This window comes from Calliopsis andreniformis, chromosome 9, assembly GCF_051401765.1.
Source record: "Calliopsis andreniformis isolate RMS-2024a chromosome 9, iyCalAndr_principal, whole genome shotgun sequence".
NCBI lineage: Eukaryota > Metazoa > Arthropoda > Insecta > Hymenoptera > Andrenidae > Calliopsis > Calliopsis andreniformis.
The window spans coordinates 14,488,101-14,513,415 of NC_135070.1; the positions used below are offsets into that span (position 1 = coordinate 14,488,101).

Below are 25,315 nucleotides of genomic sequence, written 5' to 3' on the forward strand. Positions count from 1 at the left end.
TGCATACTGCTTATAAAATAATTTTCTAGATTTTCTAGAATTTCTACGCGAAGACTACATTGTCTTTCCTTGAGTATGCCAATAATGGGGAGTTTATTTACTTTCTGCTACTGAAACAGAGTGTGGGCGTCAGCCGAGGACTTACTCCAAACCCTAACACAATGCATATTTAAGAACTTAGGTAGAAATCTCATGACTTGAGTACATCGATCACGAGTAGCCATTACGACTCGGTTAATCGAAGTCCTGCTACACTTTAGGCGACAGTCGTCCTCCAAGTATAATAGTTTCTCTCTCAACGTAGGTGGACATATTCTTCAGGACCTCAGGCAATAATCCTTAACCCTATTTCCCGAAGAATACTCTCAACACTTCCTCTCTCCCAAACTTGCATAATCCAAATCACCAACAGTCTACAGAAACCTAAAAAAATTCTTCCTAAAATCTCTATGTACTTCCTACCTCACAGACCCTCCTGCACAGCCACCACCGATCACCCATGAAACACCTAAAAAATGTCTCAAGGATCTACCATCGCCTCAGAGCACCCTGGACTCGCCAGCGCGCTGAAGGAGACATCGCCTTCGTCCAGGAGTTTCTCGTCGCAGGAGCGACGTTCGCGTAAAAGCGGGGCGCGTTCCATCGTCCGCGATAGCGCGAGTTTCTCCCCGTGTCCCCCTCCCTATCTGTCTCTTTTTCCATCTCGTGTTCGTCTTGTTGTTTTTCAGCCGGTTTGCCGACGCGGGAGAAACGATTCCGCAAAGGTAGCTGCGCGCGGTTCGTCGTACCTCCTCGCGTTTCCACGTATATCCAGCTACACACGACGTGTTTTATCGTCCTGCGTGTGTTGCACCGTGGCGCGCGCTCGCGCGCTCTATGAACCCACACCGTCGCGACGCCAGCGTCTGTGCGACCACGTACGTGCGCTTATAAGTAGATACGTGTGGGACGAACGGGCCCCAGTTAGCATAACCTGATCTCGAAGGCCTCTCGGGTATCCTCCCTTCACTCTCCGCCTTTTCTTTTTCGCCGAGATCCCCTCCCTCTTCCTTCTTCGTCTCCCCCTGTTTCTCTCTTTCTACCTTTTTCCCCTGCCCCCTCCTCCCACTCCACACCGGTTGCTGTTTCTTCCATCCTGGCCACGTCTTTTCTCCTCTAATTTATCCGTATGGACGCGTAATCTATCCATCTAGAGACCCGATGCGCTTTGAACGTCCCTGCGCTCGCCGTTTCCGGTTCTAGGGGAACGAGTTGCAGCATTTCTGATCGCTTGGTGTACCCTTGCCACGGGGAGTGGAATAGAAAATATTGCTGGGTTCTCTGGCGATGTTTAGAGATTTGTCTTGATGTGGAGGGAAGTTTGGAAGCCACAATTTTCTTGTGGAGAAGTTGTGCGAGACTCTAATGAAAATTTAAGTTCGTTTTCATGTTTGTGAAGCTTGGGTATGAGCTGAAAGCTCTTCTGTCATGTCTTGAAGTTTTTCTAAGGACTCTAAGCAATGGTGTTCATGAAATAAAGGCACAGTAGAATAAAATCAGTAAGTCGAATATCTGAACTTTTCCTGTTTTCTTCTATGCCTTGAAGTGATAATAGTTTATAAATTCAAACCAGGGTTGGGCTTCCATTGAGCTTTGTGAACCCAGTTCCTAGATGAATCTTTAATCAAGTTGTTATGGAGCAACCAAGGTTCACTCGCACTTCCCCTTCTGCTTCTTAAATATTGATCGAAGTTCCTGGAACCTTTCGAACAGTTATCCCTTTACATTAGGTCTCGTGTAAGCTCCTTCATTGGTACGATCACAGATACATCGTCAATTTGGCCAATTTCACACCGTCATAAATTCATAAAACTAAGTAGTAGATTTCACCAACCAATCCTACTGATTAATAACTCATGATATCTTCTAATCGGCGGAACATTTTATCACATAGTAAAATAGTCTCCCTCCTTCTTCCCATATGTATAGCGATAGTCCTATCTCTACAATATGGCTTCAGAAAATAATCATCCATTTAGCGAAGATGGGTACTATACAAGCCATAAAATTCAATATCAATTCATAAACATCTTTCATGTCTAACTCCAGATACCAACTACATTATACGGATATTATTTTCTAATCTCTATCATAAAACAAGACAGAACTACTCGTCCCAAAGAGACAGTTACATAACAAGACCTTACCATAAACAATAATAACAATAAACATCCATAGAAGCGTCAAGCTTTTCCACAGAACGCCCATCAAGCACTCGCCGCCGATGGCACAGGCATCAACTGCCGCGAAGAGAAAAAGAGGAGAAAAAGAAGAGCCTAGAAGGGAAGCTGTCCACAGAGAGAAGCTGGCTGAACGAGAGTAGAATCCTCGCGGAAAAACGAGTCGAGCAAGGGGCTCGCGTACTCGAGTCGACTCTCGATGGCCTCGAGGACCAACTCAAAGGCGACGCTCGCGGGATTGCGGCCAGCTCTTCTCTGGTCGCGACGTCAATCGCGTTTTCTTTCGCGGGGACGGCTTCCCGCAATGCGAACACGCTCGTCGAGGGGAAAAAGAACGCGGAGACGCCAGGGGCAACGCGGAAGAGCCGATAGACCGAGAATGTCGCGCGTTCCTGCACGCGCGCCCGACGCGCTTTCAAAACTCGGATCTGAGGCGGTCGTGAGCCGACTGCCACCGTAAATTTGATCGCTTGCGAGCATCGGAGACCCTTTCTGCTCCCGTTTCGCGACTTTCCATTCTCACGAGCCGCGATCGCTACGGAACTTCGCTTCATGGCGATGATCGATCGAGGATCTATGCCTTGGGACGATGACTGGTACCATTGGATAGGCTGGGATAGTGCTGAGGGACCTCAGTAAGCTTTTCGTTCTGAAGTTTTCTTGATATCTCTGGTGTGCATCTCTCAAACTTCTTCAAACTTGGTATAATTAGCTTCAGTCTCCTCAGATCTACTTGTAGTAGCTTGATTCTACTTAAATCTATCCCAATCTACCCCACTACAATTCACTATAAGTCACTTTAATTTACTACAACATATACCAACTTATTCCAAATTGCTGGAACTCGATTCCAATTTCCCCTAGACTAGTCCGACTCCCTTAAACACACTCAGTTGTGTCTGAGTTGTTCAAAAATGATTAAACTCTCTCCAACTTCGCTCAACATACTCCAACCTTATTCAACTTCCTCAAACCTCCGCAAACTTCCTCGAACTTCCTCAAACCCACTGAAATCCGCACGAACGAAGCTCAAGAACTCAGTCACCGCCAATTTAATGCTAATATCATGGTTTCCACTATGTTATCCTACTGTGACACAACAAGGAAACGACTAGATCCGTCTTCCCGATGAGTTAAGAAGTTGGAAACGCGCGGCGGTGTTCCGAGAGTGACGCAACGCGATTAGAAGTTTTCCACGTAACGTAGGAGGACGCTCGAGGCCGAGGAGTTACGCGCGGGTGGTATCGTTGAAGTATCTTGACGGGAGAAAGGAAAAACGACGGCTTAGGACGCGATAGGAAACAAAGGATGCTCATTGAACGGTTGCGTCACTGGACCTGAAGAAGAAGACGCTGGAGAAGGCGTCCCGCGGGGAAGGTTTGTGTCAGACTCCGTAGGTAGACGGAGAACCAAAAAGCATTTGGTCCAGCGATCGTTTGCGTAAACTATGGAAAGATAGTTATGTTCGTGTCTGGGTGTGAGTTGAGTAATGGGTGACCATAATGAGAAATGTTCGATTGCTAGCGATTCTATGAAATAATTACGAGATACTATTGTTATGATATCAGGGGTGTGATTGATGGTGTATTTTAGTGTACTGTAATGTAATGATATGTTGTATATTAATGATAATACTGTTTATAGATGGATAATTGACTGGTTAACTAAATGATCATAGTTTGTTTAAGAGGTACGAAATAAATTAGTTATTTTACAAAAGTCTTTAGCTTCTTTTGTAATAGTGTCGAACCCCTGTTAATTCACGTGCACTTCATAACTCTATTATACGTGTACTGTTAACACTGTACGAGTTTAAAGAGTCGCTACGCTGTTATTATCTAAGTTGAAAAGAGTCTCCGTTCTTCGCACTTTGACTGCCACATCACTGAATAACCATGATCACGTCATATTTATGAATAATATTAATTTACGTGACTGTTGAGTCGACAAGGATGCCCAATGGCGTGTAGTAAAATAAAAAGAAAAATTATGAAATGCGGTAATTGATTGGAAACAACTTTGTCTAAATTTAGAAGCGCTGTCTGATGGAACTTCTGACGAATATGGTGTGACAGTCGACACGTTAAAGATAATATCCGAGAAATTTGTCTTTAACTCTTTCACAATCTGTGTAGTAAGAGAGATTCTGTTGAGAGGTGTTAAAACTCTTTAGTACACTATACTATGTAGTTTCTCTACAGGTATTTAAAGTCTGTCATTAACATACATAAATTAATGTTTTATATCATCTTTGTAACCCTCTGCCTTCATTAAATTTTATCCAACACGTATACTACCATGAGAAATACACATGTCTGAGCATTATGAAACCTAAACTATTCATCACCTATGTTAACAATTTAATAACAGACTCACATATTTCATCTCCCTATCTATCCTCAAAATTTCATCCAAATCAGTGTATCGCACCTCGCGTAATCTCCTTATCAGGCATCTCAAGCAATTTACATATGTTCGGCCGTGGTTATATTCAAAACACCAGACAAGCAGAACCAAGATCGAGTCTTCGAACGACGATCCCTGGAAGCTGCAGTGCGCGATTCGAGGCGAAAAGGTAGGGGAACGGGAGAAATCGAAACGAGTTTGGAGTGGCGCGCGTGGCGACGCGTGCCGCGATCACCGCCTACGCTCTCCGCATCGAAACACCATTTCGCAGCTTCGATCGAACCTCTCGCGATCTTCCCTCGGCCTAGAGTGCCCGATTGCTCGTCACGGAGAATCGATGGTCCTTTTGTTCGAAAAGAGGAGCAGACATGCAAAAAAATACAAGGAGGAGAGCGTGCTGGCACGCGCTTCTCCGCCCACGCTTCAGAGGCAGGAAATTTCTTTGGTTGGAAAGCTTTACCGATCGCGTGCAACGAGTTCCTTGGGCAACGTTTCCACACACGCAAGGTGGAGAGCACACTTGACCCATTAAGTTAAAAATTCCTTTTCTAAGACTAATGCTAGGCTCGTCGAGTGTTTTTTGAGTGTGGAATACCGTTCGAAGGAAGGTTAGCTGAAATTAATTTAAGGGTACAGTGTACTTAGTGATATCTGAAGTGGAAGGTCAATCCGAAAGTAGCCTCCACTTAATTTCAAAGCTAATAATTGATAGAGAGACTACGGATAATTGAAGTTTCGTACTGGAGTCAGACGATCCTAGTGACAGAAAAGAATTAAACTCGAAGAGGAATGTATCCCCAGCTCAATGGGTTCTGACCCCAAACGACAAGTGCATTATCAACTTGACCAATCGTATGCACGCGAAAGTGCATAGAGGCAGTAGTAGAGACGTCCAACTGCATGTGATTAACTAAATTGGTAATACGTTTGTAGTTGCAGGAGTAGAATCTATTAAGCTGAGAGTGCATGAACATCTCACATACAAGCAACACTTCTGTAACATGATAATTACTATACTACTACCTTTCGCTACGAATTCTATGCTCCCTCATTTCACGAAACTGTTCACCCCTTTTCTGAGTTCTCTGAGAAGATAGAAACGAATCCTCAGTGTAATGATAATTCGTCTTAAAGCAATCCTGAGTTTACAGCGAGTAAAAACATTGTATACTACATTACAACGAAGCAGTAATGAAACTTCCATGATAAGATACTTAAAGTCACAAAAAGTAGAGATTTCATTCTAGCGAACAGGGCAAATGACTCTCGCCTCGCACAAAAAATAATTGATAGTAGTTTCGCTCGCAGTCCATGTCATATGAGATTCGCCTGTACATTTACAACTGGTTGAGTTAAAGCAGCCTAAAGTTCGTAATTTATCTCCGTCAAAGGAGCGAGAATCGTGACGGCGAGCAGACAGCACAGAGGAACACGAACCTCAAAGTTAGCAAACGTAATAAGCAAGAACAGACGCGGTAAATTTCCTAGCGAGGCTAATGAATATCAAAACGGAGTTTCGAACGCCTCGACGAGCAAAGGAGTCGTTGACGGCAACAGGTTCCTGTGGAATATAACTCGGCTCGCTATTCAGTTTTCGTAGAATTTACGAGCGGGTCCAGGATTGAATAGGGCTTTGTAGAAAGTGTGGCTTAGCGGTTGCCCGCCAGACGAACTGGCCAGCGACTTCGAGTCGCGTAGATATCGTATGTCGGACGCTGAGTCGCTTAAAAGAGTATATGGAGGGACAGCGAGTGAACTAAACCACGCCGAGTTGCTCTAGCTTTGAAGAATGGTAACTTTGTTCCTGAAAGGGATTCGATTACGAGCTTGGGGACGCGTTCAGCCTAGCTTTGGATCTTTCTGAGGGAAAGTAGGAGAAAATAGGTCCTGAGAGGGGAAGTCTTGGAATGGTGTACTCTGTTTTTAAGGGATTCTGGAAAGGTGATAGCGAAGAATAAAATAAGGGTAGAAATGAGACCCTATGTTATAGGATATAGGATTTAGGAGGCCAATCTTTTATATTAGGTCATTCCAGAAATCATGTCACTAAAGATTAGATAATATACTTTTCCATAAAGTTAGTATTTCATTATTGATCAATGATTTTTCCACCCCTATTTTAAAAAGATTCTATTTTTCTGTGAAACTAAATGCGAAATAGAAAGCAACGTTATTCCTAGAATGACTTAATCGTTTATCGAATAGATAAAAATCACGCGAAATCGCTCAGGTGTACATGCAAAACCTCACGAATTTACTTATGAATCTTATCAGGTTCTACCGTCTTATCGATAGCTCTTTAGTGCGTGGAAGGTTCTCACCTTCGTAGGAGATGTGTCGAAAGTCGTCGGTGGCACGTAGTCCCGCGACCAGGAGCATCTCCAGTATCAGTAATCGGGCTGGCCACAGGTCCATCTTGATTAACCTTTTCACCTGCAAGCAAGAACAATGGGATTGCATTCCTTTCGAAATTATGCAGCGTTATGAGAATATGCACTAAGATACAATACGTTCTAACATTCGATACTTTCACTGTCTGGGTCTGGAGACCTCGCATTTTTCAAGTGGCTTAATTCAAGTTTTTTAATGAATGATTTATGCTGTTATGTTCATATAGATACGGTCGCTTTAATGGAAGTCATTAAATACTTTGTCTGCTTCGGTGTGCTTGCTACACAGAGACTGTATTCACAGCTTATGCAATGCTTTTCATTCTGAATAAAGGTATATGCTTCTTACTAAATTCTGGATTTATTCTATAAATACTGTTACCTTTCAAAGTAATTTCCAATAGATCAGGTACAACTATTGCTTAGAAACTCCATTTTCTTAAAAGACACAAACTAAGAACAGGACACTACTTTTCAAAACCCAATTTCACAAGCATAGAAACATAAACTGAAATTCATCAGTTCAGCCTCTACGTAGCTATCAACGCTCACTCCATCTACTTCGGAAAAGATTCCTGCACCACAAAAACCAGTCTCCATTGAATAAACCCTAAAAAGGATCTGATACACGGAAGGATAGCAAAGATCGCCGAGGTCGTCGACCCAGCCTACGTCTCTACAACTACTTCTTTACGCCAGGATCGAGTTTGTTCTCGACAACGATCGACTCGTCCTGGGGACAGAATGGCGACGACGTCAATCATCGATCAAAGCTTTCCACCGATGGTTCGTCGAAGGAGGACCGTTCGTGCGGACACCCTTGACGTCTCGCCGTGTCGTTTCTCCTTCTAGCTGCTTTGTCTTCGGGCGTCTGTCACCGTGACAGCTCGCTTTCTCGTCTATGAATAGATAGCGGGATAAAGGAGGACACGGCACCACGAGAAACGCCGGTGGACCCACGTGGTTGCTGTACGTACGCGTATTTATGTCCACGCGCTGTTGCGAGCTGGTGGAAGGTCGGGGCGGAACGAAGCGTCGGGGAATCGCTACTTTTACGATCGTTCGCGGATTAAGTAGAAATACCCCTTCAAACTTTCAAGAATTTTAAGTTTCATATTTTCAATTATTAAATTCAAGTCTTTCATCAGTTCAAATTCTCTACGTTACAAATTCTCAACATTGAAGCTCTTCATTATTTCGAATTCTTAAGTTCAAAAATATTTAAATATTCAAATCTTCAAACATTTAAGAAAGTAAAGTGTACAGAGCAGCTTCGATTGTTCACATCCCCTAAAACTCATTTATAGAACGTCGACATCGTTGCTCCGCAAAATAACTACTTTTCACATGGATTCCACAATCTTCTATTAAACTTTGAAAGAATATCACAGAGAACACTTATCCTCAAAGACCTGAGAAAAGGGACTTACTTCCCATATCAGATAACGGCTGAAATCTACTCCAATTCCTAATGCACCTCGAGTCAACGTTGAACTCGAATCCCAGCAGACTTGAGAGCTGTTCATGGCGCCGAAAGGGCGCGAGGGAGCTCGCAAAGTGCGAAATGAGAATGGCCCGCGCCTAGAGGAAGAAAAAGGGGCGAGAATGAATAGCAGCACGCAGCGGCGTTCTCGCCGTTCTCCATTCGTCGCGTCGTCTGAACGAAATTCCGTGGTTTTCTGTCGCGTTCCTGCGTCCCACGTAAAATATTCCGGGTCCGCGTCGCGGTGGTCCCGCTAGGGTAAACTTTTTAAAAGCCCCTCGGCCGCACGATAATACACCGACGCCACGGTGGTCCCGAAACCCCTTTTAAAAGGACGCGGGACTTTCTTCGAATATAAATATCGCGACGCCTCGGGGTCAAAGAGGGGAGAGAAACCCTAGTTGCCGGAGAGTCCATCGCAACTTCGATTTAATAATAATTTTATAGCGATGAATGGGCGGAGTCGGCTTACTGGAGGTACAGTAAAAGTCTAATAAACTAAGGCTACTTGAAACTTTACCTTTGGTTGTTTCGTGTGGGTGGTTTTGATTAACTATAACTTCTCCAGAAGCGAATTCAATAAAATTTCTGCATACGAATATATTTGATTTGAATTTTGTGACGAGATTTTCATGTTTCTTTTTAATATTCACTATGATTTAATCATTGAAATAGAGACTAATTGAACCACGAGTTAATAGTAAGCTACCAAAAATCCTCAAAATCACCCATCAGGAGGGTACTTCAAATCTCACACCCCTGTTGAACCAGTCAACCAATATCCTATGTTCCCAGTAGTTGCTAAAAGTTACCATGGCGGATCGAATCGATCCAATTTATCACAGCAATCGTTTCGAGCTCAACCCGCGATCTGGAACGTTTCAGCCTCGAGAGAGAGAGCCATTTGGAGGCTCTCGACGTCTCTCTCGAAAAAATGTCTCGATAACCGATCGCAGGGGTCGGTGAAACGCCTCAAGAGGAATCCGTATCGACGGTCGGCCGATCGTGATATTAATACGGAACAGTGGCCCGCGACGGCAGCTACGAATAAGGCCAACGAGGAGCCAGCTCGCCGTATTCGTCCACGGGGACGCGTGCACACGCTGCATCGATCGCCTGATCCTCTGTTAGGAGAGAAACGGCCGCTCGCCACGGCGACGTGCCGCGATAAATCGGCAACCGCCGCGACCGATACCGTTCGTTCTCGGCCTCCGTGATTTTTCTTCGTTCTGCCGTGCGACAGATAACCGCGGCTGGTGGATAAATAAACGAACGGCCGGTTTAATCGAGGCGAGATGATAGCGTGGAATCGATCTATCGGTGCACGGCCGCGTGGGTGTCGCGTATCGCCAGACTAGAAACCAGAACGACTGGGAATGGCTCTCGCGAAAGGGGGACCGGATGAAGTTCGAGGAACGGAGTTGTTTTCGTTTTGAGAAGTATCTAGAAGCTCCTGTGGCAGGCCTTTAATTGTGGGAAGAATGTTTGGTTAATCTTTTAATTGGAGACGAAGGAAGGTAATACGAGAATTGTGATATTAGAATAGAAACTGGAGGAAGTGTTGCTAGGTTTTTGAGCGAGAGCTTTTATAATATTTTTGGGTGGTAGTAATGTTATGAGTGATTTTTGTTCAAGAGGAATGGAGTAGTTCGATTATCTAAATATGTAGCAGCTGGTGTTAGTAGTTGGGATAATCGAGGCTTTGCTGTATCTATGTTTAGCACTGTCGGGATTAAGCAAGGTAGATACGCTGAAGATTGGACCTACAGTAGGGCAAAGTTTGAGTTTCTGAATAAAACTCTTAATATAGTCTATTAAAGTTACGTAGAATTATTCCTCTATTCTTTTTGTAATAATAAGTCGACTACTAATTGAATAAATGAAGGTATATTTATCTTTTAGGTGAACACAAGATTAAGGTCGACATAATTATATATCTTTTTTAAGATTGAGTGTTTATATTATTCCCACGATTTTCAGGATTCTCATCCTGTTTTATGGTTTTCCCACAGCCAAGATCACGAAAAAATGTACACATTCCAGGTGCATAAAATCCATCAAAGTAAATTTCCATTTTCCTTACCCTCAATTCCACCTGAACGAAAAAGAGCAATAAAACATCCTTTCATCGAGGAATATTGAAATACCCACTGCAGCCAATTAAAATCAAGAAGGCAAAGTTTCCCTGCGCTATCCCATTAAACGCTCTCCGTAAGAACGATTGGCGGAGCTCTTCCGCTTGGAAGATACTACGCAGGATGTAAATGATTCAAGGAGAGGCTCTTTCAGAAGCTACACAAATGTTTTCCCCAACGCATGCCAGCGGAATATGAAATGTCGAGGGAAGAAGGAACTCCACGGGAGGAAGAATGGCGAACGGTTCCCTCGGATCACCGGAAGCTCGATTGAAGAACTGCCGTTGTACGCGACGAGAAAGAATCGGCCTCTGAAAACCTTAAGGGGACGAGCAGGTTCCTCCCACGAGTACCGTTTGACGCTTCGACGAGCGTCTTCCTATCGCGCGAGACTTGATTACCAAAGATAAGAACGAACGAGTCGAGCGATAAACCTGGCTAAGGCAACCGAGAGATTAGAGCCTTCTCTTCTTCGCCTCGTACAATCTTTGCACCTTAGGACTCGATTGATAGTGACCGATGGACGTCTCGAGGAAGAATTGTTGAAAAATCGCTGATAATCTTGCTTTATCTAGAACCCTCACTATAACCAGTTTACTACTGCGATGGTTAGAGGCTTGGAGACTCTGGGTATTTACTCAAGTGTGTGTAGGAACGTATTTGGTCTGAAGATTTGATATTCTAGTGTCTTTAAACATTGAAATTTCTAATCCAAATAAGTGTTAATATATTATATTAAGTCTAAGATATATGAATAAAAACCACAGGAATCTTAAATACCGTATTTACTCAGGCACAGAAAAATGGTCACACAAAATTTATCTTGCAAAAGTCTTCTAAGTAGACTTAAGCAGGATAGACATTTATAGGGTCTACTATAAATCTCTGTAAACTTAAAAATAGTAGCTTGACTATCTTTCAGAGTACTCTTACAAATACCACGAGTCTTCCATAACTTCAGTCTAACATTTTCTCCCGTGCAAATTAACTAACTCTCTCGAATGAATTTCCACGTGTCTAATGTAAGCAAAGTGGATAGACAAGAAATTAATCCTGCACCGCTGACCATCAACATTCGTAAATTCACTGAGAGATAGAAAGCCTGCTCCAAAAGGGGCAGCGATTCTGGAGCAAAGGAATGCGCGTAATCGCTAACGAGCGAGCGTATCTCTCCGCGAACGTCTTACTCTCCCGATTTTCCAGCTCCTCTCTTCGTCAGGGTGTGGCTGATGCTCTCTCTCTTTTTCTCTTCCCTATCAAAGAGGCTCTCTCGTTCCATAGCTCCGCGGATAGAAGCGACGCGGCTCGAGCTTCGTTCGCGTTAACTTCCACGCGATTTATCTCGAGGCTGGCAGGCGAGTAGGCCGCAAGTACGACGAGCGAAGCGTAGCTGCGTGGAGCTGGGCACGCGAGAACGGGCCGCGAGAAATTTTATGGGAGCGGGTCGCCAAACATGGTCACACGCGACTCACCTCGACGGAGGCTGCCCCGTCGATATACGATCGGGAGGACGCGCGTTCCCTGCGAAAACGGCCACGAAAATGACAGGCCTAGACCACGACCTAACCCACATTCGACGCGTGCCATGATAAAGGCGATCGTGTAATTAAGTAGCGCGCTGGTAACGTGGGCTGCGTCGAACAATGACCTGAATTGCAGCGCAGAGTTAACTTGGATCGAAGTCAAACCTAATCTGGACTCGACGCTTTGACAGCTGTCGCGTGCGAGTACGTGATTTGAGTAGCGATAACGATGGTGGGATAAGTTAAGCTTAATTGGGACTCGTGTTGATTAACGGTAAACAGACGGGATGGGTTAAGATGGACCATTAGGAACTTTTTCAGCAATGGGTTTGTGAATATTCAGAAGATGTGTAGATAGAGATTGTAATGATGTAACAGTGGTTAGAAGAGTTTTATGGTAGTTTAAAAGATATTACTTTTCGATAGAGAGAACACTTCGAAGATGCTAATGCAAGATTGAATGGAGATTAATGATAATCCTGTGCAGCGATAACTCACGTAACAATTTAACTGATATCTATTTTCAACATAAATTACAATTAATTCGTATGTGGAGATTAAGAAGTACCTAGGTTAAAGATAGAATAGAGCCAATTCTATTTAATTTGAGAGCCAACTGAAATTTGAGCTAGACTCGTTCGAAGAACTATGATTAACACGGAGACCAAACCGAGACTTAACACAGACCAGGATCACCGTGATGACTATAATCACGAGCACGTTCACGAGCACGAATGCCGCGATAAAGACGATCGCTTTGGAGTCGGTTCATAGAGCAAAGCGTTCATATTGACGCAAGCGTGGAAGCTGGAGATCGAAACGAAACAGGTGGTTCGTCGATCGCTCGTTCGTTGCGGCTCGTCGACGATAACCAGAGGGCATCTATCGCCTCGACCTCTGTTCAGAGGTTTACGGCGAAGGCTACAGCTAGGGGACGTTCATCTCTGTTTCTGCTGGGGAGCATGTTGCTTCATGACAAGTGACTCCAAAGCCTAATACTCTAACCTGATACTTATTACAGATTTATATTAGCATCCTATTGACACGACAGATTCTATTAGGTCTGTTCAAAAACTGTTAAAATTTTGATTATAGCCATCGTGGCGACTCCGACCTAAGTCAGCTTAAATTTGAGTCAGCTTTCAAATGAACTGTAATTTGAACTAGCTTCGAGTTAGGTCTAGGTTTACATCGAATCCCAAATGCTAATGGATAAATTCGACAGAGACATCCAACACTTTCCCATTAAAGAATTTAGAAATTTCCTTCGTCTATCCACCCACGACAAACCTATCATCGCATACGTTCTCTAAGATACTAAAACACGTATCTCGAATTTCCTCGGTGCATTTCGACTATCACTGATGTGTTTCAGGTGGACAGAGTTATTGCCCCAGTCCCTATCCTTCAGCCAGCTCATACTCATGTCTATTTTATCTTGACACGAGTGAAATGGGACTAAAACAAATGTCCACGTTTAGTAGTTGGTACGAGGTCAACGCGCCGGTTTGCTCGTAGCGCTAATGTGACGGTGATTCTCCGTTACGATCCCTCTTCCACGAAAACCGGCCAGATTTCCCGTTTCTTCTTTCGCTCGGCGACGAGCGTGGCACGATGACTCGTCCCGAGACGCGGCGACCAGATGTCCGCTTAATCGTGTCGAATAAATCAAGTGTTTGGACGCGAGTCGTGAATCCCGACCACTGACGAATCAAATCGTGCCTTCGAGCAATTGCTCTCCGACTCTCTCCGCCGCTGTTTCTCGAGGATGGCAGAGTACGTCGTGGAAAGGGAGGATTACGATCCCTGGGCGAGGGGAACGATTAAAGGAGTCGGTCGCGGTGATAAGAGAGGCGTCGCTCAGTCTCTCTGGGTCGAGTGCCGACAGTCTTTAGAATGTGCGCACCTACGATGCTTGGGACTCGATAAAGGGATAGGAGGAAATGCAATGACCTCACTCTGAGGAATTATTGATAAGAGGTGAGTTGGTATTTAACCGATTGAATAAAATTCAGAAGGATGCTTAGAATTATAAATAGGACTGAATTAGATAGAAGAGAATTTATTAAATCGATCTTTTACTAAAGAATTAGACTAAGCTTTAGACCAAATTGGATTATAGAGATATATGATTTTAGATATACTGATTTTAGGCTCCTGATTAGAGATAATCCATCATACACGACTATTTTTATTTTTATTCCTATTTAGTACCCATAAGTTATAGACCTCTATCACTTAAAAACAAGCCAAAGACAAACACATACATATGTACTAATAGCAAAATCTGACTCTATGAACTATCAGTACTTCTTCCTTGACCCCCATCTTTGAATCCTCCTGTATACCCCACCAAAAACCAACACCTCAAGCCTCTCCCACCGTCACATCTCACGCACAACACCCCACAACACTCCAAACACAAACTGAAGTCCACGCACTACCAAAGCCCAAAGTAAACAAGTAAAAAAGAGTCTCTAAAATACCATCTACAATAGAGGTCGTTCCTACTAGATATCCTTGGGTGCCCAATACTTCTATCCAACTCCAGATAAGAAACACTCATCGAAAGGGTCGCGTACTCGCGGTTATCGCGTCCAGCGTACAGTAGCAGCCTCTAAGCGCGATGAAAACATTCCCAGTCTTCCGAGCGAAATCCTCAAGACTCGACTCTCCTCGGGGACTTCATTACCACTAGCAGCAAAGGGAGCATTCAACGAGCCCGCTACTCGTTTCGCCGCTAACTGCACCTTATCGCGATTTCTTTCGCCGGCGCGTCGGCCAACGCCTGCGAAGATGTTTATCTGAGCGCAGAACCGATCGAACCGAGGGCGACGGTATTATCGATAGAGGCTTACAAGCGCGATTCCAGGCCGCTGGACTATCCCTCGGCTTGCAGTTAGAAGCAGCGGCAAGGTAACGCGCGAGGCTGCCTTGCCGCGGGCGAGAAAGTGCGGCTTTTACGCGCGCGCGACCGCGACACGTAGCTCGCTCGCGAATCGTCGCAGAGACGAGAGACTCTATTAGCGGTAGAGGCCTGCGAGGACGTCGAGGCGAGAAAAAATAGAGGAGAGTCGAGTAGAGGAAGAGGGATAGTAGAGGGACCAAGAGGCTTGAAATGGAGGCGCGATTCGCGAGAGAGTTTATGGACAGACGGGAGACGGGAAGGAGCGAGAGGCTGCAGGCCAGCTCCTTATACGGATTGCTTGCTCGCGCGGACCGAGAAGAGCTGCTCGGACCGTTTGACGGTCGAAAAGGAAGGAGAAGAGAGGATCTTGACCAGCTGGATCGCGTTTTCGTTGCGATTTCCTGGAATAAGGATTTAAATAAGAATTTCAATGGCTTCGTACAAGTGCCATGGCGAGGGAGATTGAAGGAGGTGGAGGGAACAATATGGGTAGTTAGAGGAGGCTGGAATGGGAATTCTGATTTACTTGGGAGCCATTCTAATTTCCAGATCTTTCGGTTTTTATTTTGCATAACTCGGAGATAATGTATTGCCTCGTTAGGGACCTGATGTTCCTCTTATTTGGGGGGATTGCTCTCTCATTTTCCTCCACTTTCACATTTGATGAGACAGAAATGAGTGATCAACTTACGAGAAAAATATTTTTTTTTTTCACCATAAACGCGGTACTGGTAGCCAGTTGCAAAATTTACAACGAGTGAGTACTGTTCCTCTGATTGCAGCTATGTACTTCAATTTGCAGTTAATTCGCTGAATTTACAACCTCTGCGTCGCTGACTCTGCTTAACCCCCAGATGATATGAGACCAGCATCATGACACAATATACAGATATCACAGCTATTCCACGGTATTAACATTAACAATTACACTCACGACTCACGACTTCTCAATTAAATATTGCAATCACTGTAAATCATTCCTAAATATGCTGAATCGATATAAATGCTATGGATCCGTTGTATTAACTAAGGCTTTAAATTGCTTATCAATATAAATATTTCATAACAAGTGGAGATATCTAACAATTATATTATCCTAATAAAAGTCAAGAAAGCCACTCTATTTCTGCAACCACGTTTCTCCTCTCCTATAGTTCCTTTTCCAAAAAAAAAGAGGCGCAAAGGCATCCTTGTTTTACGAGCCCTCGTTCCACTTTCTCTCCCCAGACACGCGCGCAAAATTCACCAGATTCGCGCATATGTTGCACACATGTGCCATTCTATCCTCGCCCTGCTTCCTTCCTTCCTCTTTTCGGAATTCCCCGTCGTTCCCAAAGTTCTTCGCCCTTTCGTTCCGCGTTTACGCGAACGAACCTTACGAGGAATCGACGACCGAGTGGTGCCTAGGAAATCGATGTTTTCTGAGGTGGAGCATTGAACGCAACGATGCTCGAATTACCGAGACCGTCATTGTTAACGGAGCCAGGACAAAACATCGATTCGAAGCTGGAACACGGCCCGTACGTGACCAGGAGAAACGATTTACAGCGTTTCGAAGCGAACGCGTGACGATACAACGACGATTTCGGCTCGTAAACGCGCCTCGAAAACTCCTCCACGGGGGCCACCAAATCCTGGTGGGCGAATCGTGACACGGAATTCGCCGCGGCAATTTCACGCGAATTTTGCTGTGCTCTGAAAAATCTGAGGACAGCTGAGAACGTTCGATGAGATAATGTGGATCTCTGCCTTTGTCCTGGTTTTTTCTACGTGTGTAATGTTTACCTCTTCATAAAAGGATTTTTTTTCCTTTATTCGTGGAAAACATTGCACAAGCAAGTGGTAAACATTGATCTTTGGAGTTGATTTTAGAAGGAATGGCTTGTAATTTTTGAACTACAGAGGCGAAGAGTGAATTGAGTAGAAGTTTCTGAATTTTTAGAATTTTGTAGGATGAAGTTTTAACCACTTTTTTTAATTAAATGGTTGAAGGTAAGTGAGTGATAGTTATGAAAGATAGCCACACTGTCTGGCGTGAATGATACGCTTGCAATCGTAGCTGTTAGTCATAGGAAGAATATCTCTGCAAGTGCGTAGAGAGGTAGATACTTAAATGAAAAATGTCGAAATTTCGCAAATACCTGTTAATACCTATATACGCGTGGAATGTAATCGACACCTGTACAGTACTTGAGAATTTATATCAATCGCAATTGTTCAGCCAGTAACCAGTAAAACACTTTTTTCTAAAAGTAGCGATAGAAAGTATTAATTGGAAAAAGTAAAGTAAAGGAAATAATATTGTAGATATGATATTTTATCTTAGTTGTGAATATAATTCCACGAGAAAACTTTCGAAATACGTACAGCCTTCACTTTTTTTATCTGAATTTCTTATACCTACAGGATTTTCTTGCATCAAAATAATTCATTTAATTGGATCGATACCGCTAAATGATTATTGGTAGACACTTAGAGTAATTAAACACTTTTAAATAGTAGAATTAAATTAGTTCCAGCACTAGTTACACGTACTTAAGTGCTAAATTAGTCTTAATAATATCTAATGAATTAACTTTCCATCACAGAAGTTGATACGATTTTCCAATCAGTCCATTAACTCAAATTAGATGGAATTATAAGAGCTTATAACGTATCATATTTAATTGTGTTCACTCCCGTTATTGTGAGGAAGATATAAATTATTACTTCGTATACAGAATAGAATGAGTTTTAATAAATATCTTATGGAAGTTCTTGCAATGCATTTTAGAAAATAAAGTAATCAAAAGAAAAAATCGATTCCATGGATTGTGAATTCTACTTTCCTTTCCATTTTGTGTTTTCTTTCATTTCTGTTACTGATACCTGAATATAACAAAGATGTATTATTATTATTATAAACCGTGAAGCATTTCGGTCAGGGTCGGATTATGGTAATATACTTGAAGGTGCGCAGTTAGTTTACGCCCATCTTCAGGGTGGGGCTTCCCTTTAATCTTCCTTCACCATGGAAGCTTTATGACTTCTATGGGGGTAGTTAAGAGGATACTGAAACTTTTTGAGTCGCTGAGGGAAGAAAGGGTCAGTCGTGTCAAATGGGTGGCATTAGACTTGAGTATCATTCAAATGTAATTATGTCTTTAATCTAATGCGATTACTTAGGTTTTACTTTACATGAATCCAGTTATCCAAATACCCTTTGGTAATACGATATTACTCCAACTTATTCGAATTATTCTAATTTTATTGTGTCTGGTCTCAGTTACTTAATTTATTCGAATTACTCAAATTTTAATTTAATTCCCCTAATTATTCAACTTCTATCAAAATTCTTAAATTTTACTTAGACTCGATTTAGATATACAGGCTTATTGAAATCTAAAGAAAATAGTTGAAAATCTTGTTCAAAACAAATTAAAAATCGTAGAGAGTCCAATTCATGCAAATCCCTCGCCTCATCAGACTACTCGAGGTTATAAATACCAGAGGTATCACAATACAGAACCCGCTGACATAACAGTAAATACATTATTACTATAACAATGATCAATAACAACAATTCTAAAAAAACACGGGTCATCAAAAAACCATTTCAAGCATCAGAACCTCTGGAAACCCAATTCAGACACTAAAGTTTTGAAAAAATTTTCTAGTGCCCTTGCGCGTTGCCTCTGTTGAAACAAGAGGTTTCCAAACTCGAATCGTACATACATTATGCGCGCGACGTTCGTCCTCTTCCAGCAATGCAACACGATTTAATAAATAATTCATGGCGAAGGGTGGGCGAGGGCCACGGTGTGCCCAAACTCCCTCTACTCTACGCTATTTTACGTCGACGCTGACCCGCAACGTGTTCTATCTACACTCGAACTACTCACAACCAGCGCAATCAGAGATAAGGAGCAAAGATCTCGCGTGCACATGGAGGGACCGCCTCGAGAGAACCTACACGCGTAATCGACTGCTCGGTCCACCGAGGACCGACTTCAGAATATTCCACAGAGAGCAGAGGGCCGTATAAGTAACCATCGACCAGAAATCGAACACCAGGAATCGAGATTGATCGAGGCGGCATTGAAGAGAAGAAGTTGCACGGATGAACGATAATCTCGCGCGAAACGATACCCGAGCCGCGTCCAAAGTGGTTGTTAAACTCTCTGAGGCGATACTCACGAGCTCCGAGATGAGGGAAGCGATCACATATCCTCGATGTTCACCAGGTTTCCTTTTCCCCGTTTTCCATCCATGGCCCAGGGGGTTCAGTAGGTCCTAGATCACTGAAGGAAACCCGCGGTTTTCACGAACAACTGGGGATTCTCGATCGATGAGCAGAGAGGACTGTTCCCGGTGTGTTGATGTTTTGATCGTGTCGGAAGGACGCGGAGGAGCCGCGAGAAGAAAACACAGCGGCTAGGTTCGGTTAGGTCGGTTAGGTTCACGCGGTCATGGACCGAACAGACGCGTAAACTCCACGCAGCTCGACTACCCCGAAGAGCACCGACGCACCGATTTGTCGTGCATCCCCACCTCTTCCACTCGATCCCTCCAGTGCTCCACACGGACGCACGAGCGCGAACGCGCGCCACGGTGGAAGAACCGCTTTGGTTCTATCGATCATCGCCAGGCGGCGCTTTGCGCGGGATATTTAAACTAGAGTGAAAAGTATGGGATTTGTTTCGAGGTAGCATCGCTGCTAAATTTGCTGCAGTTTGGAATTATTTAGAGTGACAGAGGTTTTATTCGTGTGCAGTGTAACTTATAATTTTTTAGAAGATTTAAATGGAATATTTAATTTAAAATTAAAAATGTCTGCATAAAAATAGAATTGTTTAGTGTTGTTCGGTATTAGTTGAGGAAAATAAGATTTGTATTGAAGAAATTGTATTTGAGAAGTTGTAATACCAGTCTGATATTTCTAGGGTTAATAAAGAGTGATTATATTCTATGCAAAAATTGTGTAAATAATTCTTAATACTTATAAAAATATTTAAACGCGACCATAGACTTAAGAATGTGAAAGTAAGGCTTGAATATGAAAGAAGAATCTCACAAAATGTTATAAGTAATTTTTTTTGAATTTATTAAAGGGAGAGACAAATTTTTAAGGTTTCAAGGGTGAAATAGGGCTTTCTTTATGACAAGGGACACCGCTACCGTACTCCTTTCCCTTCAACCCTCAGGGGATACTGAGAACTTATCCCTACAAGAAAGAATTTTTATATAAACATTGTTCGCGTCCAAGGGAGTAACCTCAATTTGTAAAACTTTATATAGTTTCCCATAAAAAATACAGTATAAGTCTGTATCACCCTTTTGCGTGGGTGGAGAAGGTATGACATCGATATTTCTCATACAGTACAATATAGGAAACCCTATTTCATTCTTAGAATTGATGTCAAGAGAAAATATATACTTGCCTCCAATATCTAGTTCGTAATATGAAAATATTCCAACTCTTCCCTATTTTTATTCCTAAGCCTCAACTACCACCAGAAAATAAAACAAACTAAAAATTGCCTAAAGCCAACTAACTCTATCATTAAGCTTCCTCGTGTGAAACAATAATTACGCATGCACCAACCCAACAGCACTAAAACAGCAACTCACACTCACAACATCCAACGTGGTCCCACCCTCTGCCTTCTCTCAACAATTCCACTTTAACTCTCCAACTAAATAAATACACTTCCCTCGCGCGTCCTCCGAAACACGTAGTCACCAATACAATATCCATTAGCATCGAGTCATCGTACCGACTGATCAGCACCACGCCACAACAAACCCGCAGGTTGAGCTAGGCCTAGCGCTCAGGTAAACGTAAACCGCGGCTACGGGCCACCCTACCGAGACGGTCATCCTTGACAAAGGACGAAGAGCCCCCGTCCCAGGGCCGCAGTCGTTCAAGGTCGATCACCCCCTCGAATCGGGCCGATCGAGTTTTCTGCCCTTCCTTCTCTCTCTGCCTTGCCTCTCTAGAGACAGCAACATACACAAGAAGAAGGTCGGGGAACTGAAGGAGAGGAGCGAAACGATTACGCGTTTACGATCCCGGCTCCTTTGCTACCTGCCTGCGTTGTCGGAGGTGTAAATATATGGAGGTGGAAGAGATCGGGAAGCGTTCGGTTATCGTCTCTCCCGTGAATGTACAGGGTGTTTCCAAGCATGTGGGACATTTCTGGAGAATGGGCTCTACGTACAGAGACAATGAAGAAAGTTCATGTGAACATGTGTCCAGAAACGCTTAGTTATTTAGTTACATGTTATTGCATAACGTGTAAAATGCTGGCTCATTTCTTGCTAGGTGTGCTATTCTCTTTAAGGTCCTACTAGGCTCAGCGATATTTCCCCCTTCCCCTGTCCCCTAAATAAAATAGTGGGGTACACAGTAATAGACATTACAGTCTTAAAGAAAGTATCACACCCTACGCAATGCAAGCTACTGTATTTCTGGAGAATGTTTTGGTGAACGTTCCTAGGCATACGTGTACATGAACTATTTGCCTTGTCTTCGTGTCTAGAATCAACCCTCAAATGTCTCATATGTTTAGAAGCACTCTGTATACACCGCTGCGACGTACATACGAGCAGAAACTTGGAAGGGAGAAGCAGGGGAAATTAGGGGAGCAGGCGAGGAGAAAGGGGCAAAGGGACCAGGCTGGGAAGAAGAGAAAAGAGGGTTCAAGGACGGGAAGATGGAAGAGGCTTTACCGTAGGGGGACTGGTCGCGTGTGGGGGGTCGATGCGTAGCCCAGAGCGTACATATAGTACGGCTCCGACCGCATAATCCGAATCTGAAACCAGTTTCTGCCCCGCGGGTCAACGAGAGCGTCTTCGACCCAGTCTCTCGCTACTCCCTCGAGTCTTCTCCCTTGCTCGCCAATCGGATAGACGCTGTTGACGAGATTTAGAGGGATTCGATGGTAGCTCGTTGTTGAGTGTACTCTGGGCTGTTTGGAGACGAGGGTAAATGGTACGTGGGTCAATTTGAACATTCGCGACTGATGCCAGGATCATTGGAGTGAGGAGCTGAGAAGCAGGTGTGGTATTCTAATCAGCCTATGGTCTGGTCGACGAGACGAGTCAGCAGATGTAAACAAATGTAAGGGCTCGACATGAATCACGTGAATAGCACGCGAAAATTTTGTGTCTCTTTACTGGCTCGCCTCGTTGCCCTGGGTATAGTTAAGTAACAATAAAAGTCAGCATTCTCTGTTCCCTCTGGCACCCATTCTAACTATAATTAGAATGAGTGAAGCATGAATAACCACAAGTACCGGAAGGAGACCCGTAAAGATCGACACACGCGTGAATGCTTCGAAGGGATTCGTCGCACAAATCGATCCCTCATCCTGTCACGTCTTCTTTAAACTACGTAGATAACCTTGCGCTCCGTTATCGGCCTCGGACGTGGTTTTCCTTGGGGGCATGCAAGTGGCGTCGCACAGAAATCGTCAATGTCACAGGGGCGTCGAATAAACGTGACACTGCGACTCGTTGCAAAATGGGAAACAGTGCTGATCGACGTTCCGAGTATCGTTATGGATTTAGCATGGTTTTGGGATTCTGAGAATAGCTACGACTCCGTAGGTCGTTCGATTAAATATCGCCACACACGCGGATCACGTAGTGTAACATGAGCACGAGATTGTGAGGAAGTTGAGAGGGAAGGTGACGTCACTGATTATGTTAACAAAAAAATGCGATAATCCCGCGTGCTTTGATTTTGCGCGTTCCCCTTCAAGAAATATCTTCTATTGTAAATTGTTTTGGAATCTGTATTCTTGGAAAACGAAGGACGCGTGAGTCAGGGCTACATACGACATTTATCGATGAGAACTGTAGCATGACGCTATTCCTGGTTTTACGTGCTGTATCTCATTCCAAACAACATAATTGTTATGCGTGTAGTGAATAGTCAATGATAAAAAAAAATCTAAAAGAATATATTGTTGCTTTTAAAGTTTCTTTTAGAGTATTAGCAGTGCTATACAATTTATGAAAGTAGTCTATAGTGTTTTTAATCTCATTTTAATATGAATTTTATTACCTATTTGATTTTAGTCAATTAGCGTTTGAGGTTTTAATAAAGAGATTTCATAAAAAACGAATACGTTTTGAATATTGATAATAAATATTAATCGTCTGGGTGCCACTGAAGCCTTCGACGTCATCCATTGCGAATGGGTCAATTTGCTTTTTTAACCTTTGAAAGCTATCGTCAAGTGAGATCATGTGGGTACTATTATGGGTGAAATTTCACCCATGGTAGCCTTTAGCGTGCCAACCATTGAGGATGAGATAATTCATCGTTCGAAAACATCTCTTTGCTTGATGAGATGAATTCATTTTTTTCGAGAATTTAATAACTCATCATTGCAAGCAAAATTAATTAATCTTTTCAAAAATGGTAACATAAGCTTCCTTTAATTTTTCAAATTAAATTCAAATTATTCAACCTTCTTAGAGAACTGAATATTCAATTCGAATTTAAAAATTTTTATTTGAATTCTTTAAACTGAAATCATGGATAAACCGTTTCTTTCTCGCTTTAATAAATTCCCCCGCGATTCTAAAATTGGAGTCAGCATACTTCCACAAAATTCCGACTTTTCTTATTTTCTCCACTGTTTCCAGAATCAGTGCACTTGATTCTTGCCATGCAACTACAATCCCATCACCAGCCTACCAACCACGTTCAAGTAAAAAAGGTGCATGACCAATCCTAGGCAATATCACCCAGTATACATTTATAGTCGCGCGTTCGGAATCAAATGAACTGACTGTACCTGTTATTACAAGGAAAAGGAAACGTAAAACGTCGATAAAGCGAATACGTAGTCCGTATTTAACGACCGTTCGCGCGTTTCGTGACGCCTCGCGCGCGAACACCAACACAGAGGCACCCCCTTATCCGAACATACCACGTAACGATGAAAGGTAAACGTTTCCCTGACGCGTACACACTCCGACGATAGACAGAGCTAGAAGAGAAACGCCTTGTGTTCGCGCGTTTTACGACGACGAGCATTTCTCGTAATCGCACGGTTTCGCGTCGCGTGGGTGGTTTCGCGTCCGTTCGCCGAGGCGAGAAGTAGAAAACGAGTGAAAATAGGAAAAAAAAAGTACAGTAGAGGCGCGAGAGAAAGAAAGATGACAGGAGGGATCAGCATCGCGATACTTCTGCTCGTAGCAGCATTGTGCAGGTTAGTCGATCGATACGTTTCGCCTCGCGTTGGAAGGGAACCAGTTTCCCGTGCCGCGAAACGTAGACGTCCCTCTGACTCCTTTTTTTCTGCCCACAGCGACTCGAACAGCCAGGGGATTTTGGGAATGAACTGGTTGGGCGGCCTGACCGAGAGCATCGGGGAGCTGAACAAGAACATCCAGCAGAACGTGCAACAACTGAACCAGAGAGTCCAGCAGACAGTGCAGGAGAACCTGTCGCAGGTCCATCAACTGACAGGCAACCTGAACGAGGAAATGGGTACGACTCCCTCACCCCTCTAGTTTCCCTTGCATCGATTCGACTTTTCTACCGCTTTTTCGGCGCCAGTCTCAAATTCGCCAGCTCGATCCTTTCACTATGGAGTCTATCGACGCGATAGATCCGTTCTCTCGAGTTCTCAAGGCGACTCGCCGCGCAGGGTTTTTCTGACGCGTTTTGCAAAGACTCGATCGATGCTCCGTGGAATCTGATTGACTGTTGATCGATATCTTTGCAGCCTCGGGTAGGATGTCAGTCAGCGGAGGGAACAACGTGGTCCTGACCAACCAGGATGGCACTACCATCGTGCAATCTGGTCGCACGTCGGATGGGAAGGAGTACGTTCGCCAGAGCACGGATAAAATCGTGGGCGACACTCTTCGACACGTCGACAGAATTTACGATCCCGCCACGAACACCTCGAGAGTGCACGGCTACACGCTGGATCTGAAGGATCCTAACGCCAAACCTGTCCCGATCCATGAAGGTGCGTGAGTGGCGGCAGGAATGCGAGAATGAATGATGAATACCTTTGGACGAGGACACTTGTTGTTTGTTCGCGATTTCGAATGGATTGTCAACTGGTTGATGACTTTCACGTGGTCTTGCTTGTATTTAATCACTTTGCTGTACTAATTATTTGGGTTGGTGTTAATCCTTTGACTGAGAGGGATCTTGAAGATATTTCGTTGTTGAATTTAGGTACTATTGGAATAGAAAACAGGAAATGGATACTGAATTCAAAAGATAGATTCCAGAGGTAC

The 25,315-nt window shown here is 43.6% G+C and overlaps 2 protein-coding genes across 4 annotated transcripts in view; one reads left to right on the top strand and one right to left on the bottom strand.

The window, feature by feature from the left end:
• Positions 1-25,315, bottom strand: part of Sema5c (Semaphorin 5c) — a 79,710-nt gene that overhangs the window by 11,052 nt on the left and 43,343 nt on the right. For both annotated transcript variants that reach the window (XM_076386234.1, XM_076386235.1), the window contains one exon: positions 6,947-7,058. In XM_076386234.1, coding sequence (XP_076242349.1) covers positions 6,947-7,058 — 112 coding nt within the window. The remainder of the gene's footprint in view (positions 1-6,946; positions 7,059-25,315) is intronic.
• LOC143183255 (uncharacterized) lies at positions 21,916-25,046 on the top strand. Of its 2 annotated transcripts, none has more exons than XM_076384766.1 (3): positions 21,916-22,104; positions 24,370-24,551; positions 24,790-25,046. In XM_076384766.1, exons 2-3 carry the CDS (start codon positions 24,398-24,400, stop codon positions 25,044-25,046), a joined length of 411 nt encoding a protein of 136 aa, XP_076240881.1. In that variant the 5' UTR covers positions 21,916-22,104; positions 24,370-24,397. The 2 variants fall into 2 exon arrangements, with proteins under 2 accessions (XP_076240881.1, XP_076240880.1); XM_076384765.1 differs by lacking the exon at positions 21,916-22,104 and adding an exon at positions 24,062-24,270.